This window comes from Chrysochloris asiatica, unplaced genomic scaffold (assembly GCF_000296735.1).
Source record: "Chrysochloris asiatica unplaced genomic scaffold, ChrAsi1.0 scaffold00032, whole genome shotgun sequence".
NCBI classification, from domain to species: domain Eukaryota; kingdom Metazoa; phylum Chordata; class Mammalia; order Afrosoricida; family Chrysochloridae; genus Chrysochloris; species Chrysochloris asiatica.
The window spans coordinates 19,669,459-19,685,554 of record NW_006408550.1 but is presented as its reverse complement, the minus strand read 5'-3'; the positions used below and the strand labels follow the sequence as shown (position 1 = coordinate 19,685,554).

General features: G+C 40.5%; 1 protein-coding gene across 7 annotated transcripts in view; it reads left to right on the top strand.

Moving 5' to 3' along the window:
• The window catches only part of CADPS2 (Ca++-dependent secretion activator 2), a 613,140-nt gene that overhangs the window by 291,986 nt on the left and 305,058 nt on the right, over positions 1 to 16,096 (top strand). For all 7 annotated transcript variants that reach the window (XM_006859326.1, XM_006859330.1, XM_006859327.1 and 4 more), the window contains exon 7: positions 1,269 to 1,380. In XM_006859326.1, coding sequence (XP_006859388.1) covers positions 1,269 to 1,380 — 112 coding nt within the window. The remainder of the gene's footprint in view (positions 1 to 1,268; positions 1,381 to 16,096) is intronic.

Genomic DNA, 16,096 nt, shown 5'->3' with positions numbered 1-16,096 from the left:
TTTTTGTATAGTCTTTTGTTTCTCTGGTTAGATTCATTCCTAGATATTTCATCCTTTGGGTGATGATTGTAAATAATGCTGCTTTTCTAATTTCCTTTACAGTGCTGTCATTGCTAGTGTAGAGGAATCTGACTGATTTTTGTATGTTGATCTTGTACCCTGACATTTTGCTGAATATTCCAATGAGGTCTAGTAGTTTTTTGCTGTGTCTTTGGGGTTTTCTAAGTATAGGATTATTTCATCTGCAAATAGAGTTGTACTTCTTCTTTGCCTTTTTGGATGGTGACTTATTTTTAACATGAGTCCCAATTTTGTCAAATTTCATATTTTCTTTCACTTATGTGGTATTTTGTGCAATAGCATTGTATTCATGCTGTGCTCAGTCTCGTTTGTAATCCCTCATAGTTCTGAGAAAAAATGCTAAGATATTTTAATATCAGGTGTATGTCAGTTAAGTTTTTAAATAAGCCAGAATGAATTGGTGTGTGGTAAAGACAAGATGCTATTAATTAAAAGATAAGCCAGGGAAACATAGTGTTTTGTTTTGATGATTTGAAAAGCCAGATGCCGGCAGACTTATTCCATTCCTAAGAGAGTGTATTGGGAAATTAACTGCAAAATGTTCGTATTAATAGGAAGCCAATTTCTTTCTTTGAGAAAAGAGTTTTTTTAAAAAATCATATAAAGCAATAGCCCTGAAATAATTACCACCACTTATTTTTTAATTAAATAAAATGCCTATTTTAGACTTTCCAAGAAGATATGAGGGTCAAATATTTGGCTTGTGAAAAATAGTTTACTGAGAAACCTCCCCTTACATAAATATAGCCCTCAACCACACAGAAATGGGATCATTTGCATTTGAATTAATTAAAAAATAGATTTCAGTAGCTGTGGGTGCACTGCTTCACCATGACCTAAATTCTTATTTCATCCTATGTTTATTCCTCCAACATACTTGATTTTGAACAGATGAATAAGTCTTATAAACTATAAAGTGTATCTCTTATTGTTATTTTTCTTTTTGACTATGCCATCTGTTAGAAGTGAAGCACAGATGAAATTTTGTTGTTATTAAAATGCCATTGAGTTGGTTCCGATCACAGTGACCCTGTTGAGGGTTTCTAAGGAGCGGCTGGTGGGTTTAGACTGCTGACCTTGTGGTTGGCAGTCTAATGCTGATCCTACAGCGCCATACCAGGACCGAGCTCTCTGGGGGAGAAAATGTATGCTGTGTTTTAAAGGAAAGCTTTCTTCCTTGCTTGCAGATGGGGGACCCAAGGAGATTTCACCACTACCCATCCTCGACCTGTGGTTAAAGTAAAACTCTTCACAGAAAGTACTGGGGTCCTGGCCCTTGAAGATAAAGAACTGGGAAGGGTGAGTTGTGCTCAGCTCTCTGTGTCTAAGGTAGCACCATTTAAAATTCTCTGGATTCCGTGTGTTCAAGTGGGCCTGTATCAACTCTCTAGTCATAGATTATCTAAAATGTGTCTCTAACCTCTCGTTGAATCCAGTATGTATGTCTTGATTAAGAAACACACTTGTCTTTAATGTAGAAAGTGAATACTCCTGTATTCATAAAGCTTGTCACTGATTCTATCATCTCTGTCACACATGTGTGTCTTTGGTCATTGAGTGTGAATGGCACTGGTGACTAGGCCTCATTGTTGTTGCTGTTGTTAGGTGTGAGTACTGACTTATAGCAACCCTATACACAACAGAATGAAACATTGCCCAGTCCTGGGCCAACCTCACAATTGTTACTACACCTGAGCCCGTTGCTGCCACCACTGTACCAATCCATTTCATTGGTGGTCTTCCTCTTTTTCTCCAGCCCTCTACTTTACCAAACATCATATCCTTTCCAGTGACTGGTGCCTCCTGATAATATATCCGTAGTAGGAGAGACAGAGTTTGGCCATCCTAGCTTCCAAGGAGCATTCGGGCTATACTTCTTCCAACACAGATCTGTTTGGTGGAATATAATTCTCTAATATATTTTTATCCATCCCTATGTTGAAAGTTTTCCTTCTCTTAATGTTCATTGTGATTAGACTAATTACCGAATGTCTCTTAAATGCATTTGTCTCTCTTTCCTCTTTCATTTTTTTCTGTGAAGTCTCCCTCACACGTCTCTCAACAGTGATTTTTTTTTTCTATATTTCCTTTCTTTTACCTAGATATATGTTTTTTCTAATCCCAAAACACCCTTACTGCACACAGCTGCAGAGAGTGTAGTGGCTTCATAGGATAAACACAGGACTACAAATCACAAGGTCCCCGGATCATGCCTGCCATCTGCTCCATTGGAGAAAGATGAAACTTCTGCTCCCTTGAAGATGTAAAGCCTTGAAACCGTTATCCAGGGTCACTATGAGTCAGAATTGACTCTACGACATTTAACAACAACCCTCAGCTTCAGCCAGTAGTTAAAGCGTTAATATTAGGGTAGATGTGTGATCTCAGCACTGCTCTGTGTGAAAGATTACCTGCAATCCTATTTATGAATTATGAATTACTATGAATTAAATGTGATCCAATGATATGTAATATGGAGTCCTGGTGTGGCCCTGTGGGTTAATGTGCTGAATTGCAAGGTCTCTTTGAACCATAACGTTGGCACTTCAAGCTTAGCAATCACTACCAAAACCCTATACAGCTCTTAACAGTAACAACATATATGCGATCGTTCCCTTCTATACTGTGAATATGTCCTATCCAACTTTTAAGTTGCATTCATTGATACTTTCCAAAAAGCAAACTCAATAGAAATCTTACTTGAAATTTTCTGGTGAGAAAGCTCGTGTTATGCTAGATGTAAAAGGTTTTAGGATCACTTTGCACATTGGAATTAAAAAAAAAAAAACAAAACACAACAGGATTTCTGTTCACTTCAAAACCTTTTCCTTTGTACTATTAGAATTTTCCATTTCTAGGGATTTTGTGAAGGAGCACTGGTAGCGTAGTGGTTACGAATTGGGCTGCTAACCTCAGGGTCAGCAGTTCGAAACTACCAGCTGTTCCGCGGGAGAAAGATGAGGCTTTCTGCTCCCGTTAAGATTTACAGCCTGGAAAACCCTGTGCAGGCTCGCTTTGAGTCGGAACCGACTCCACGGCATTTAACAACAACAACAAGGGATTTTGTGTGTCTATCCCTATTCTTCCAAGTAGTGAGACTGTCATCACAGTCTAGAGTGCTTCTTCGTGGTTGTAATGTTTTCTTCATGCTATTAATCTATTATCTACTAATACCTAATAGAGCTAGATTACACTGTTCATTCTCACACATAAAGGGACATCAAAAAATTCAGAAAAAATGATGTAATTTTCCAAGGAACGTTTAGAATCCTCCTTGTACTCATGTGTACAAAGAGTTAGAGAGGTAGCGTAGCATAAAGAAAGTAATAGAGACTACATGTTGTCTTTATGGATTTGTGAATCTGAGTTTTTGAGATATAATTATGTTGATTTTACCTTCTTTCTTTCAAGAAAAAAATGTTTAATATATGCTTTCAGTTTTGTAATCCAATTTGCAACAATTAGTTTAATTTTTATTATAATGATATTTTAGTATTTAATAGCAACCATTTTAGATGCAATGCTATTACTGTAATTCTTGAGCTGTTTTAAATTTATTTCTTAGTTGGTAAAATAGCTTATTAAATAGTTTTTTTAATTAGGTAACTAAGCATTCTATTTTCCAAGCAATTGTATATCTGTGAAAGGCCTTTTTGAGCCTCTTCTTTCTTCACACATGAAAGATAGTTTTAAAAATCTGCTCCACACTTTTTCAACCTCAACAGTATTCACATTTTGAGAAAGAAAATTATTTGTAGTTCAGAACTGTCCTGTACATTTAATGATGCTTAGCAGCATCCTTAGCCTCCATCCACTAAGTGCCAACAGTCCCCTTGACCTTTGACATTGCCAACAGTCGCCTCATAGCAAGACAATCAAACATGTCTCCAGGGATTTCCAGTGTCTCTGGGGAGCTGAGGGGAAAAATCACTCCAGGATGAGAACCACTGATCTATAGCAATGTCCTTAGTTTCTGTTGTTATTGTTAAGTGCCATCGAGTCAGTTCTGACTCATAGTGACCCTGTGTAGGGTTTCCAAGAAACAGCAGGTGAGCTTGAATTGCCGACCTTGTGGTTCAAACCTACTCTGTAGTCAAGCACATTAACCCACAATGCCACACCAGGACTTAGTAGGTTCCATGATACAAACATCATTTTTATGTTTATGATTTCCAAACTTTTGTTATTCTTCTTCCTTGGAGCTCCAGATTTATATATCCAAATACATAGCTAACATTTACAAACAAGCCCCCCTTTCTCCTTTTCTCATCTTTGTCCACAATCTGTTTGCAAGTTCTGTCAGCTTTCCAGACTCTATCCCCCTCTTAACACCTCCACAGTTACTGCTCTAATTCAAGGCCTGTCATGCCTCACATATACTTTAACCACTATGATCAGTTTACAGTCCAAACTAAATCACATCTCGCTGTTCTTAAAAGGCTCCAGTGACATCTTTTTTATTTGGGAAGAAAAATCAGGCTCCTTATCATGGTGTAGAATGCTCAACAAGGATTCTCCATGTGTGGTCTTGGACCATCAGTGTTAGCAGTACCTGCAAATTCTGTGCCCCCCGTCTAGATCTGCTCCCTCTACAATGCTGGAGGTGAGGTGCTGCGGTCTGTTCTAACAAGCCCTTTTAGTGATTCTGACACACACCAGTGTTGAAGAATCACTGCTGTACGTGCACTCACCTCTCTCTCTCCAAATTCAGCTTGTCTTTAATCCTTCCTCCACACTGGTGTTCATTCTGGTACTCATGTCTGCTTTAGGATTTAGATGGTTAGAGCTGCAGCCTGGGAGCAGGTGAGCATGCACACAATTGAAATAAAGCAGTGATCACTTCTACAGGGCAGGGCTGTTGGTAGCGTCGCCTTAGTATATTTTACTCACATTTATAATTAGAAACAATAAGTGTGTGTTTAATTTGAAGAGGAAAGACATTTGTTGTTGTTGTTAAGTGCTGTTGAGTTGGTTCCTATTCGTAGCGACCCTATATAGAATTTCTGAGGGATGGCTGGTGAGTTTGAGCTGCCGACCTTGCAGTTCAAATGACTGCAGTTGAATGCTTATCTTACATCGCCACAGCACCACCGTGTTGTTGTTGTTGTTTTAAGTGCTATCGAGTCATTTCCAGCCCATAGTGATCCAGTATAGAGTTTCCAGGAAAGGACTGATGAGTTTGAACCACTGACCTTGGGGTCCAAACCGACCTTGTGGTTCTGCACTTATCCTACAGTGGCTCACCTAAAATCTATGGTCTAAAATTGTATTAATATGTGTCTGGTGAGCTTGGGTTTTGTTATGGATTGCATTGTTATTGTTGTGGTAAGTTCCCTCCAGTCACTTCCAGCTCCTTGGGACCCTTTATTGAGCACCTGAGGAGCATCTGGTGGGTTTGCACTGCCAACCTTGTGGTTCCCAGTTCAGTGCTGATCCTAAAGTACCACATCAGGACTGAAAGGTGTCCTCTAAAATGTTATGTTGAAGATTTAACCCCTGTACCTGGGAATGCGACCTTGTTGGGAAATAAAGCCTTTCTTTTGCTATGTCAATGAGGTCATAGTGGGTAGAGTGAGTCTTAAACCTAATCCCATCTGCAGATGTCTTATAAAAGGGGAGATCGGGCAACGAGAGCCCCAGGCATGTGGGGAGATGCCATGTGAGGAGCCATAGCATCAAGAACCCCCCCCCCCTCCAGGCTGCCACAAGCTGAAAGGAGTGGTCACAGCATAGTCCTGACCCCTAGCCCCCCAGTGTGAGACAATAAATTCCTGTTCTTTAAAACCACCCACTTGTGGTATTTTTGTTTGGGTAGTACACGGAAACTATGACAGTTTCTAAATTGAAGTTCATTAGGTTTTTTTTTCCCAATCAAAAATTTGTGTTTAATTCAAACTAAAGCATTTTAATTCGAAAAACAAGAAACACAGCACATAAAAATAGGTTTAAACCATAATAAAACACCATTGTACACCTACTAAAATAGCTAAAATCCAAAAACTGACAGTAATAAATGTTGACAAGGAGGCAAAATCGCAAAAGTTCTCAGTTATTTGTAGGAATGTGAAATTATACAACCACCTTGGAAGACACTGGCTTCCAAAGTGTTTTTCCAACAAACCTGCCAGTTTCCTAACAAGTTAAACATAGACTTACCATGTGTCCCAGCAATTGAACTCTTGAGTATTTACCCATGGGTTTTTAGATTTTTTTTGTCCAAACAAAAACCTATGTGTGAATGTGTTTTTGTTTTCCCCATACTCAGCTTTTACTAATGTGTGGTATTATAGGATAAAAACTGGATCCTGCAAAGGTTAGTGCTTCAAACCCACCAGCTGTTCCTTAAAAAAGTCCATACAGGGTCGCTATGAGTCAGAACTGACTCAATGACACTTAACAACAACACAACAGTACCATGATTTTAAAATACTGCACAAAATATCTCATGTGTTTCCATTTTTTTATTTATTTATTTTTCTTTATTTTTTTTGCTACTTTTGTTGTATTTGCAGAAAGTAGGAAGTAACTTTCGTGGCCCTTTTAATTCTTTTTTCTGTAGGCCGCCAAGTCGTCTTCGTTTTTGTGTCCCATGGAGTCGGTTTCTGAGGAGCAGCTGGCGAGCCTGAACCTCTGTAGGCTGCCTTAAACGTTCTAAATTTGGAACACTTAGGCAAGCTGAAGGGAAAGGGGGTTTCTCAAAATAATTGGGAAGGGAAGAGTTTGCTTTGTTAATCGTGCCCTGTGGTAGGTAATTAACTGCTTGTAGGACTAAGGTTCACTTAATTAATTGTGGTTAAGACTTTAATTAAGGAACTCTGGTAGCATCCTGGTTACGAGTCAGGCTACTAAATTTAAGGTCAGCAGTTCAAAACTACCAGCAGTTTCACAGGAGAAAGATGAGGCTTTCTGCGCCCATAAAGATTTACAGCCTCGGAAACTGTATGCAGGGTCACTATGAGTCGGAACCGACTCCATTCCACCACCAAGACTTTCATTAAATTTGGGGTTGCCTCCTTGGAGCAGCTCCTCGTATTGAGTGCATGGGCTGGTTGATAGACAGCAGCAGCAGTAACTGAACTCTTGGTGAGTGGTCTTGGTGTCCACGGTGCAAGTTATGCTGGGACATTAGCATTGGTCCCATTGCCAGGGACAGTGCTGATTCGCACCACAAGTGAAGTACTTGGCCTAGTCAGCCATGGGTCCTGTCTGGCTTGGGAGTAGCAGCCTCAGGAGTGGTGTAAGGAAAGTAGCCCTTGCTCTTGGATTTGAGGAACTGAATCACAGAGCTGGCACACAGCCATCTGTTGTTGCACACGCTCCTGAAGGGCTTCAAGATCTCCCATGTGACCATGTTATGGCAGCTGCTGACCATCATGAAGATAGTGGCAGTCATATCATTGAAGCATTGGCATTTGTCATACTGTTCACCCACATTGAATATGTAGAATTTGACCTTGGTCACCTGGAATTTGATCTCAAAGATTCCAAAGGCAGGATGTGGCAGTGGAGCCGAACCTGATTGCTTAGCACATAGTTGGCTTGTTTTATGACATCAGTATTGTCCAGGAAGACTTGGTGGCTGTTGGTGAGCTGGTATTCATTTGCATGCTCATAGCCGGCACACCCACTCCTTTCTCTCCCTGAGGGACTTGGCATGCTGATAGAATTGGAAGGGAAATCAAAGTCACTCATGTTCCTCATGCTCAGAATGTAGTTCACTAGAACTGGCTGTCAGGTTTGGCCAGCTCCACAGGGGGAACAACCGCGATGGTTTCAGTGATCTCTTTCAGGTTGTTTTTGATGTCCTGTACTTTCATCGCCTTCTCACCATCTCCCCTACAGCCCTTAACATTCACAAGCCTCTGCTGCTTCACTGTGGTACTTTTGCCACATTCACCAGCCCCCAGAAGTAACAGGGAGTACCTGGCCTGGAAAACTGCTTGTCCTTCTGAAGACCTTTCTCTGTCTTCTTGTTGGCCTTGAGCTGCACCTTCTCATTGTGTTGGTCCTAAGTCTTGTGGTTTCCCAGACAACCTGTGGGGATAGTGGTGTCAGGCAGGCACAGCTGAGTGCACTGCGTGTGGATGACTGTCCAGACAGACTAGGCCGACTGTGGCCAGGGCCACATGCGTACATGTGGACATGTATAAAAGGTTCATTCAGAATTGGTAAAAACTGGAAACGACAACCTAAATAGCCTTAAATAGAAGAAAGGCTAGCCAAATGGTGTCAGGTCCAATCAATGACATCCCATTCAACAATAAAAAGGCTAAGGGAGCCAGATCTAGATGGTGAAGTGAGTGCATGTTCCTGTTTCCTCCCCCAGCACCTAACCCATTCAACAGTTAAAAATCCGAGATTACAAAACATCAGAAAGCAACTGAGCTTTGGAGAGTCAGGGTGAGTCCAGCAGGTGGACAGAGGAAGAGAGAGATGACACCGAATGGGACAACCTACCAGCTAACATGGCAGGCACTCACTCCTCACAGTCATTTTGGGATGGGTCTGGGCATCACCACCAGCAGGGAACACAGAAGGGGAATTAATCCAAGGAAGCAGTAGCCTTCTTGTAAAGCTGTATAACCCTGGTATGGCACTGTGGGTTAATGCGCTGAACCGCAAATCCATTTGAACAGTAAGGTTGGAGGTTCAAGCTCACCAGCTACTCCTCGGAAACCCTATACAGGATTGCTATGGGTCGGAACTGACTCAGTGGCACTTCACAACAACAAACAGCCCTGGTGTGGTGCTGCGGGCTAATACGCTGGACTGCAAGTACACAGCCAGTTTTAACTTCAAGGTCGGTGATTCAACTCACCAGCAGCTCCTCGGAAACACTATACAGGGTCGCTCTGGGTTGGAACCCACTTGATGGCACTTAACAACAACAAGATTGGTTCAGGTAAGTTACAGGCTGCACATTTTGGAGGGGGCAAAGGGAGACCATGCCACTGTGAGAGAGTGCTGTAATCTCACTGAGACCAGGAAGGTGGGCAGTGGGTCTGCAGTACTGCAAAGTCAACAGAGCAAGGGGAAATTGCCACAGCAGGACACCGTGGGAGAGCCTGTGCAGGTTCACCCATAGGGAAAAGGCAGAGAGCATCCCCCACCTTCGCCACCGCTTACATCAGAGTGTACGCTAGTCTAGGTAACACCCTCCTCTGTCCTTGCATATTGAAGACCAGAGTGCCAGCTTCCAGCCTGTCTGAATTTGCACTGGAAAAAACCCCTAGGGATAAGAGTGTCCTCAAGTGGTTCTCAGGAGAAGAAAACAGTGCCCCCTCCCCTGGGTCAATTCTGCCTCAATACTCAGTGGGACTGCCCTGTGGCATTGCCAGGATTGGGACCCTCTGTGGGCTGACACATCTGTCAAGTGAGTACTAGACCACGGTACCACCAGCATGCCCAATCCAAAAAAAAAAAAAAAAAATTCCCATAAAAACCAGAATAAACATTTTAAAGGATTCTTTTTTAAAAAAAAGCAAAACGGACCAAGTTCAACAAAAATAGTAAAACACTCTATCGCACAAGAAGGACCAATCAAAAGCAAAGCATGGAGGAGAGGTGATTTCTCTTATGAAGTCTAGATTAAGGCAGGTGGCACTTTTCACACTCCTTGGTGTTGTGTACCATCCAGTTATTTCTGACTCTTAGTGATCCTGAATAGTGTTTCCAAGAATGGCTGGAAGAGTTCAACTACTGACCTTGTTGGTCACAAGTCCAGTGCTAAGTATGTTTAGAGAAAGTGAAAAGCACACAGAATTCAAGATGGAAGCGATCAGGAAACAAAAGGACGAGAAAAATGAGAGATAACAAAAACATTTTTTAAAAAAGGACTGGAATTGAAAAATAAAGTAACTGAATTAGAAAAAGCAAGGTATACCTTCAACAACAATAGAGTCAAACAGAACAAATGAACTAGAAGACAAAATAACTGAAGTTGTCAAGTCTCAAGAGAAAAGAGCACAGCAAAGGAAACCCAAAACAAAATATGGGATGCAATTAAGAAACCGATCGTTCGAATTATTGGACTCCCAGAGAGCCAGAACAACAGTAAAGGCACAGAAACTGCTTTCCAAGAGAAAATCAGCAACAACTCCAGGGTAATAGTAAAGGACTTCAACACAACACTTGCAATTATAGACAGAACATTTCCGAAGAAGATCCCTAAGGACACTGAGAACTTAAAGAAAACCATAAACCAACTGGTCCGAATAGACATTTTTTAGGGGCTTTCAAAAAGTATATGGAAAATTCCATTATCTTTTCATTCTACTTTCCCATGAATTTTTTGAACTCTCCCCACCACCGCACCCCCAGTATGAGAATACTTCACCCAGCATCAGAACAATACACATTATCTCCAGTGCACATGGCTCATTTTCTAGAATTGACCACATTTCCCAGATTAGACCATACGTGGGAACACAAAGCACGCCTCAACAAATTGAAAAAGATTGAAATCATCTTCCTGGTTATAACAGTATGAAACTAGATACTACCAACAGAAAAATAAGGGAAAAAATACATGGAAACTAAATAATACATTACTAAAATATCTTGATATGGTGCTGTAGGATAAGCATTGGACTGCTAGCCTCAAGGTCAGCGATTCAAACCTACCAGTCACTCCTTAGAAATCCAATATAGGGTTGCTCTGAGTCGGAACTGACTTCAGGACACTTAGCAAACCAACAACCAAAATAAACGTTAGAAATCAAAAGTGATTTTTTTTTTAATCCTACAATCAAACATAAATGAAATCAACATATCAAACCTTTGGAACATACAAAAAACAGCGCTGAGAAGAAAAATGATAGCAATAAATGCCTATAGTAAGAAGTAGAAGAAAGATCCAAAGTCACTGTCTTAAACCAATAACTAGAACAAATTGAAAAAGCAGAGCAAAATAAACAAAAACCTACCAGAAAAAGAACACCAGGAAATAATAAAGTTCAGGGCAAAAATAAATGAAATAGAAAAGTAATAGAAAGAATCAACAAATTCAGACATTGCTTCTTTGAAAGGATTAGTACAACAGACAAAGTACTGACTGACTGACAAAAGAAAACCAAAACATAAGAGATAAAAGGCCAAATTTAAAAATGAAATCACCGACATTATAACCAATCCCACAGAGATAAAAAAGATCATAGCCGATGGCTATGAAAAATTGGACTCCAAACATTTAGAAAAGAGTAGACACCAATCCTACTCAATGTCTTTAAAAGCAAAGAGGAGAAAATAAGGTGGCAAGGAAATTAAATTAGGGTACTGGAACCAAAGTTCTCTTGGAAGAGAATTAAGAGAATGTGATTCATTGTGATAAATGTAACTAATGTCTCTGAACGATTTGTGTGGGCATTGTCAAATGACAACTGAACTTGCTGTGTAAACTTTTACCAAAAATCTCAATGTTATTTTTTTTTTTTTTCCTAAATGAGCCATTGATTCACACAGCATCACAGGTAAAACCAATGCAAAGGAAAAAAATTTAGACCCAAATGACAGAAGATTGAATGACCCATTTGTTCTCAAAAAGGCAAAATTATAGGAATGGAAAGTGAATGGTATTTGCCAGAGAGTGAACAAAGGGGAAGTGATTGGCCATAAAGTGGTATAGAGGGAACTGCTAGGCATTAGTGAACTGAAATGGATTGGTATTGGCCATTTACAATCTGACAATCACATGGTTTACTTCGCTGGGAATGACAAACAGAAGAGGACTGGCATCACATTCACCGTCAAAAAGAACATTTCAAGAGCTATCCTGAAGTATAATGCTGTCTGTGATACAAAAATATCCATACATCTACAAGGAATCCTGGTGTAGCAAGTCATGGGTTAATGTGTTGGACTGCAAAGTGGGTTTGAACCACAAGAGCAGGAATTCAAGGACATCATCCACTCTTCAGAAACCTGATACAGAGTTGCCATGGGCCGCAACCAACTCACAGCTCTTAACAACAACATGGAAGACTACTTAATACCGCTATTTTATGCACCAACCACTAAAGACAGTGATGATGAAATTGAAGAATTCTAGCACCTTCTTCAGTCTGAAATTGATCAAACATACAATTAAGATGAATTGATAACTATTAGTGTTTTGCAGATGATACAACCTTGCTTGCTGAAAGTGAAGAGTACTTAAAGTAATTATGGATGAAAATTCTAGTCTACAATGTTCAATATGGGTTGTATCTCAATGCGAAGAAGGCAAAAACCCTCACAACTGAGGCAGTATGTAACATCATTATAAATGGGAGCAAGAGTGAAGTTGTCAAAGACTTCATTTTGCTTCGCTCCACCATCAGCACTTATGTAAGTAAGCAGCGATAAGAAATAAAATGACATATTGCATTAGGCAAATCTGCTGCACAATACTTTGCTCCAGAACAAAGATGTCAGTTTGAGGACTGAAAGTGCTCCTTACCCAAGCCATGGTATTTTGAATAACCTAATATGCATGCAGAAGTTGGACAGTGAATAAGGAAGTCCGCAGAAGAATTGAAACATTTTAGTTATGGTGTTGGATGAGAATATTAAAAGACCATGGACTGCCAGAAGAACAATTTGTGCTGGAAAAAGTACAACCAGAATTCTTCTTAGAAGCCAGATGGACAGACTCTGCCTCTCATACTTTGGACATATCATCAGGTGGGACCAGTCCTTGGAGAATGATATTGTGCTTGGCAAAGTGGAGGATCAGTAAAAAAGATGGAAACCCCCAATGAGGTAGATTGGCACAGTGGCCACAGCAATGGGCTCAGGTGTAGCAGCGATTGTCAGGTGGTGCAGGACTGGGTGGGGTTTCCTTCAATTTACGTAGGGTCACTGTGAGTTGAAACTAACTCGATGGCACTTAACAACAACAGAAATTACTGGCTGTTGCTCAACTTGTAAGAGAAAGATGAGGCTTTCTGCCCTCAAAGGGCAGGGTCATTATGAGCCAGAAATGACTAGATGACAACAACGGCTCATCAGAACCCTGTCGAATCCTCATCACCCCTTGATGATGATGGCAGTAACACTTCATTCTGATACAGGAAAACTAAGGATCAGAGAGCTTAAGACAAGTGGAAGAATCAGGATTTGGAGTCAGGCTTTCTGAGCCCAAAGTGTATGCCGTCAGCTAGTCATTAAATGACAACAGCAGAACAGATGAGGACATTTGAAAGTTTTTAACAGATAATACTGTGAGCTCGTATGATTAAGATAAAGTGATTTTTCTGCATGAATGCGACTTTTGGGAGGGTGAGTTTCATTCTCTCTCTAGATGCCAGTGTAATTGTATTGGTGTCGGCATCTTTCTACCGCTGTGCACATAAGAACCACCTAGAAGAAGTTGTAAGAAGACTGAATCAAGCTTTGACCCACATCCAAGATCCAAGATTTTCTTTTATTTAGTCTGAGATGGCCCAGGAAGTGGTAGTATTTAAACATTTCCCAGGTGATTTTAATGTGCATATTGGTTTGAGAAGCAGAGATCCAAATTGTATGCCTGGTACTAACGAGCCCCTAGGGTTGAGAACTAGTTGTTTCTGTTGTTAAGTGCCATCTAGTCAGTTCCAACTGACAGCAACCCTGAGGAGTGGCTAGTGGGTTGGCAGACCAGTGTTTATCCTGGTTTTCTCGTTTACCTTATAGTGGTTAAACACTATAGGATCAACTATCCTGGTTTACCCTATAGTACCTATAGAGATATGAAAAAGTTGATCATAGTTTATAGATTTATAAATATTTGGCTCAAATGTCCCTAGGCATTAGAAATTTGAAGGTCATGCTCCTTTGGCAAGTGCTTGGCATACAGACTCTGTTTATGGATGGCAGATGCAAATGCTTATTTATGGAAATAAAGATGGCATATGGAGATTTTTTTCATCCAAATTGGTAGCCAGGCCTTAGTACCAGGTGCTAAGAGAATCCCTAGAGGCAGACCAGAGATTCTTCTCAGGAAACAATTTTGGGTGTGTCCTAACAGGTGAAACACTGACCGGTGGAAAACCCAAAATTATAATCAAGATGATTCTGGGCCTCAAAAACTTCAGAAGTAAGGCTTGTCTGAAGTTAACCATGTTGTTGTTGTTATGTGCCGTGAAGTCAGTTCTGACTCATAGCGACCCTGTACAGGGTTTCCGAGGCTGTAAATCTTTATGGGAGCAGAAAGCCTCATCTTTCTCCCGCAGAACAGCTGGTAGTTTCGAACTGCTGACTTTATAGTTCTCAGCCCGATTCGTAACCACTACACTATCAGAGCTCCTTAATGTTAACCATAAGACAGTCTAAATAAATCCTTATTCATGGTCCAACTTTCACCATTAAGTACCTTCGAGTCTGTTCCTACTCATAGCAACCCTGTGTAGAGTTTTCAAGGAGTGACTGGTGAATTTGAACCGCCGATCTTGCAGTTCAAACCAGCCTTGCATTCCTAAATAATTGTGTTGTTGCTGCTAAGTGCCATCGAGTGGGTTCTGTCACCTAGCGAGCTTGTGTAGGGTTTCCAAGGAGCAGCTGGTGAGCTTGAAACACTGACCTTACAGTTCAAATGGCTTTACAGTCTGGCACATTAACACACAGCACCACACCAGGACTCCATCCTAAATAATAGTCCCATGAAATATCTATTTTGGGAACTATGGAGTTGAAGAATGAATTATAAAAAAAAAAAAAAAAAGAAGAAGAATTTCATAGTATACACCGTGCACTCCTCGGAAAACCTGTACAGGTTCATTATAGGTCAGAACTGACTCAATGACACTTAACAACAACAACATATACTCCAGAACACTCTTTAATTTGCAGAATGGAGGTCCTGAATACAGTAGAAATCTTGGAGACTTTCTACCAAGACCCATTTCAAGTTTTAGAAATGTTGTTATAAACACCTGTTTGCTGACAGTTTGTTAGAAAGATGACCTATTTCTGTTCATACCCTCTAGTTCATGGCCTTGATCCCACATTGTCAGTAGATACACAAGAAATCCTGATGCATCTGCCACCATAGGACTGGGAAACTTCCACAGCAGAGAATCTAGCTCCTCTTACACAGCACACTGGCACCAGACGTCGTCTTAATTCCTAATTTGATTAAATAATATCTCATGATAGCAAAAAAGGCTAGCAGTTTGCTGCCCTCTCACATAGAAATTTCGAGAGTCAGAATAATATCCTTGAAATTAAGTTTTTCAATTTTGTTTTCCTCATTTTAATTTTCTTATGCTGAGTGTCGATGCTACTGTTCGACACTTCTTACTTAATATGAAGATGCTCAAACCTAATAATCCAACATGACAGTCCTTACACTTTACACATGTAACTGCTACATGGGAACAGCAGGTGGTGGTTAATTTCAGCTACATATTAAATATTAAGCTAAATTAGCCTTGCTGAACTGATTATTTCATTAAAGCATACTACAGTGTTATCTTTCAAGCTGCTTAGCACAGCTGAATGTAGCAAGTAAACATTCGCTTGTTTGTCTGCCCCTTTTCATTGTTGTTTCCCCTGTTTGCTGTTTATCAAAGGAGGAGTTATTAGAATATACACAGTTTGGGTTTATTTCTGAAACTTGGCAAGAGAGAAGCTGTGTAGTATTTTGTTCAAACAACCATCTACTTTAGAAGGAAATACTATCATCTTTGTTGTGGTGGTTAAATGGCATCAGATTGGTTCCTACTTATAGCAGCATGGAAGTTGCTGGTGGGCATGAATGCCATCCTTGAGGTTAGAAGTCCAGGGCTTAGCCTACAGCGCCACATTGCCACTCTAGGAGCTCAAATTCACTAAAGCTCTTTAGCTATCTCTAGGGCAGAGTAGCTATCTCTGGGGCAGAGTAGAACTACCCTCATCGGTTTCCCAGCTTTCTCTTTGAAGAAGCAAACTAGATATGTTTTCCTCTTGCTGAGTTCAAACCACCAACCTCTCACTTGGTAGATGAATGCTTCAGCACTGCACTGCCAGGGCACTTTCTAAGTTAGTGGGCAATCTAATTTCCTCTTGTCTTGTCCTGTTG